General features: G+C 52.8%; 1 protein-coding gene across 1 annotated transcript; it reads left to right on the forward strand.

The window, feature by feature from the left end:
- Positions 1-997: 997 nt before the first annotated feature.
- On the forward strand, positions 998-2993 carry LOC311248074 (exocyst complex component 3-like protein; the record flags this gene model as incomplete). The annotated part of the gene is made up of 3 exons (XM_084339030.1): positions 998-1167; positions 1599-1818; positions 2818-2993. Coding segments are annotated over 3 exons (566 nt in total), but the record flags the coding sequence as incomplete, so codon positions are not given.
- Positions 2994-3000: the final 7 nt, after the last annotated feature.

Here is a 3000-nt window from a genome sequence, read left to right on the forward strand (position 1 = left end):
ACAATTGTGTGTATTGAGCCGTACTGTATTGTACCCATTCTGCAATCTGTTAATAAAATGTTCAATCAATCAATCAATCAATCAATCAATCAATCAATCAATCAATAACACATACCACACACACACACACACACACACCCACACCCACCAATCCACACACAGACACACACACACCCACACCCACCAATCAGTCATAAACACACACAGATTACTGAGTCACCGGCATTACAGAGACATTATTCAATTAAGGCCAATCAAGACAAGTAATTCAACTGGGGACAATGCCATGTGACTGACTGACTGTCTCTCTCCTCTCTCGCTCTCTCTCTCTCTCTCTCTCTTCTCTCTCTCTCTCTCTCTCTCTCTCTCTCTCTCTCTCTCTCTCTCTCTCTCTCTCTTATATATATATCCATGCTCACTCTGGTTGGCTAGCTGGCTGGCTGACTGACTGACTGACTGACTGATTGGTTGGCTAGCTGACTGACTGACTGACTGACTGACTGACTGGACTGACTGACTGACTGACTGACTGATTGGTTGGCTAGCTGACTGACTGACTGACTGACTGATTGGTTGGCTGCCGGTTGGCTAGCTGACTGACTGACTGACTGACTGACTGGTTGGTTGGCTAGCTGACTGACTGGTTAGTTGGCTAGCTGACTGACTGACTGACTGACTGACTGACTGGTTGGTTGGCTAGCTGACTGACTGGTTAGTTGGCTAGCTGACTGACTGACTGACTGACTGACTGACTGACTGACTGACTGACTGACTGACTGACTGACTGACTGACTGACTGACTGACTGAGACTGGCTGACTGACTGACTGACTGGTGTGTTGGTTTAGCTGACTGACTGCGTGACGTTAGACCAACAGGGAGCCTGTTTTAACTCCACAGGGAGGTGTCTCTCTGTCTCCACTGTATTGCAGCATGTTGGCCAGTAACATATGTTGGTAATGATCCTGGCCGCGTCACCCTGTGTCCCCCCCCGACAGACGCAGAGGCCGCCGAGTGGCCGGAGGTCCAGCGGGCCGAGGGTCTGGCACGCGGCGCGGCGCTGAAGTGGGCGTCCGGGGTCTTCTGTCGCCCCGAGCACCTGGAGAAACTGAGTCAATACAGGAAGAGAGAGAGCCAGCGGACAGCCTCCATCCACTCCAGACTCAAGGTGTACACACACACACACACACACACACGCACACGCACACACACACATGTCAGTGTGTACAGGAGGGCTGCTAGTTACAAAACCCACACATAAAGAAAAAGTAAACAAAGTACAACACAACGCAGGGCTCAGTTGCCTAGACTGAGGTCCCCATTTGACAGCATTACAGATTCTACCTTTAAGATATTTTGCTTACATAATAAAATAAATTTTTGAGGATTTTTATTTATTTATTTAACCTTTATTTAGCCAGATAAAACATTTAAGAACAGGTTTCTGTTTACAAGGTCGATCTGGTCAGGATGCAATCGTGTATTTTGAGTAAAGAAATATCGGGTAACAATTTGACTCCATTTTAAAATGGATTTATAGTATCTTTCTTTATGCAACCTTGTATCATTATTTCAATGGTTTTGTCATGTCCCGCCCAGTCCGTGGTCCAGTCCTACCTGGAGGGTGTAGGCTGGGGTCTGGGGCAGCTCCACGAGGCCCGGGTGGAGCTGAACGAGGTCTCGCACGCCCTGCAGAAGGCAGGACTGGAGTCGGGTCGGAATGCTGAGGGAGTCACTGCTCTGGAGACACTGAGAGAGGTGTCAATCAATCACTGTCAGCTCCTGGCTGCCGTGAGCAACCTGCCACGCCTCTACTCTGGTGAGCCCGCCCCCAAGATGGCCCTAGGATGGAATTCTGTAAGAAAGGACTGGGCATTATATATGGATATTTATAATTGACCAGAGAAGTAAGAATCAAACTTGTGGTGTCATCGGGTTAGGTATTAAGTCTCTAGCTGCTCCATAGACAATGACCCACAGAATGTTTTTTATTTAAAAAAAAAATGTATACCCGAATTAGCTTTATTCTATAGTGATGTTCTCAGTTCAGAAACAGAACATGAACCTGTATTCTCACAGGTTCACACTCTGGGTGCTCTCAGTGTCATCTTTACCATCTTTACCAATTCATTGTCTGTGGAGTAGCTTCAGACTTGATACCTGATGACATTTGAATAGCACTCAAGTTGTTTGTGTTCACAATCAGATTTTTAACAATCACTTTGATTTACAGGTTCCATCTTTTTGTACTCATTCTTACATGTCATACTACCCAACCCTGTTCTGCTCCTCCTTCCACCCCTCCTCCTCCCTCCTCCCCCTCCTCCTCCTCCTCCCCCTCCTCCTCCTCCCTCTCCTTCCCCTCCTCCTCCCCTACCCTTCTCATCCTCCCTCTCCTTCCCTCCTCCTCCCCCCTCCTTCCCCTCCTCATCCTCCTCCCACTCCTCCTCATCCCCCTCCTCCTCCTCCTCCTTGTCCTCCCACTCCTCCTCATCCCCCTCCCCCCTCCTCCTTGTCCTCCCCCTCCTCCCCCTCCTCCCCCTCCTCCCCCCCCTCCCCTGCCCCCTCCCCCTCCTCCCCCTCCTCCCCCTCCCTCCCCTCCCCCTCCTCCTCCTCCTCCCCTCCCCTCCCCCCTCCTCCCCTCCCTCCCCCTCCTCCCCTCCTCCCCTCCTCCTCCTCCTCCTCCTCCTCCTCCCCTCCCCCTCCTCCTCCTCCTCCTCCCTCCCCTTCCCCCCCCTCCCTCGCCCCTCCTCCCCCTCCCCCTCCTCCCCCTCCTCCCCTCCTCCCCCTCCTCCTCCTCCTCCTCCTCCTCCTCCAGTGCGTGGCATGGTGCTGGAGACGGAGAGACTGGTGGAGTCCCGGCGTCTCCTGGAGGCCCACGCCCGTCTCATGGAGCTGGAGCGCTGGCAGGACGACATCCTCTGGCAGCTGCACGGGGGCGCGGGGCCCGCTGGGCGGGCGGGGGGCGTCCTCAGCCCCGAGGACGAGGCCCTGGTGACGG

The sequence above is a fragment of the Notolepis coatsorum genome (genome assembly GCF_963971535.1).
Source record: "Notolepis coatsorum genome assembly, contig: SCAFFOLD_5211, whole genome shotgun sequence".
In the NCBI taxonomy this organism is placed as follows: domain Eukaryota; kingdom Metazoa; phylum Chordata; class Actinopteri; order Aulopiformes; family Paralepididae; genus Notolepis; species Notolepis coatsorum.